Here is a 758-nt window from a genome sequence, read left to right as displayed (position 1 = left end):
TGTTTATTTTTCGCCAAGTGTTCCACCGACGACGCCGAAGAGAATCGATCGCTAGCTCGAAGGTCATGTACAAGGAGCATGCGGCTAGATGTGCATGTGCTAGGCACTGTTCATCAATCAAGGTGATTGCTAGCTAGCTTGGTAGCTTTGCACGTACGAGTGCTGCTGCTCTATGGGGAATTGATCTCGCGATCGAAAGCCAACAATTGGTATTTAGAGCCTCAACGATCTACAATTTACGATGATGGACAGCGACAAGGAATCGGTCAAGTCCGGCAACGGCGGTTCCAAGGCAAACATGAACGGCGACAAGGTGAATAAGAGCGGCAAGTCAGCAACCAGTGATGGAGGAACGGGCGGCGCCAACGTACAGGTGCATCGCAACATCCCCATCCAGTACCCGATGCTCACCGATGCCAACTACGGCGTGTGGGCAGTGAAGATGAAGATCATTCTCCGAACCCTTCGAGTGTGGGATGCCATTACGGACGACGACGTCGACGAGGAGTGCGACGAAGGTGCCATGGCCGCCATAGCCCAGTCTGCGCCGGATTCTGTGCTGATGACATTGGCGGAGTTTGAGACGGCAAGAGAGGCGTGGAATGCACTCAAAGAGATGAGGATTGAATAAAATCGTGTCACGAAGGCTCGGGCACAAGTGCTGAAGCGCCAATTTCACAAGTTGCAGATGGAGAAAACTGAATCGGTGAACGACTATGCCATGCGTCTGACTACTTTGGTGGGAGAGATCCACGCGC

General features: G+C 52.8%; 1 protein-coding gene across 1 annotated transcript; it reads left to right on the top strand.

Moving 5' to 3' along the window:
- Positions 1 to 12: 12 nt before the first annotated feature.
- Positions 13 to 750, top strand: LOC119345038. The gene is made up of 2 exons (XM_037615277.1): positions 13 to 122; positions 253 to 750. Exons 1-2 carry the CDS (start codon positions 79 to 81, stop codon positions 629 to 631), a joined length of 423 nt encoding a protein of 140 aa, XP_037471174.1. The 5' UTR covers positions 13 to 78; the 3' UTR covers positions 632 to 750.
- The last annotated feature ends 8 nt before the right edge of the window (positions 751 to 758 follow it).

The sequence above is a fragment of the Triticum dicoccoides genome, unplaced genomic scaffold, assembly GCF_002162155.2.
Source record: "Triticum dicoccoides isolate Atlit2015 ecotype Zavitan unplaced genomic scaffold, WEW_v2.0 scaffold200246, whole genome shotgun sequence".
NCBI classification, from domain to species: domain Eukaryota; kingdom Viridiplantae; phylum Streptophyta; class Magnoliopsida; order Poales; family Poaceae; genus Triticum; species Triticum dicoccoides.
This window is presented reverse-complemented; position numbering and strand designations above follow the sequence as displayed.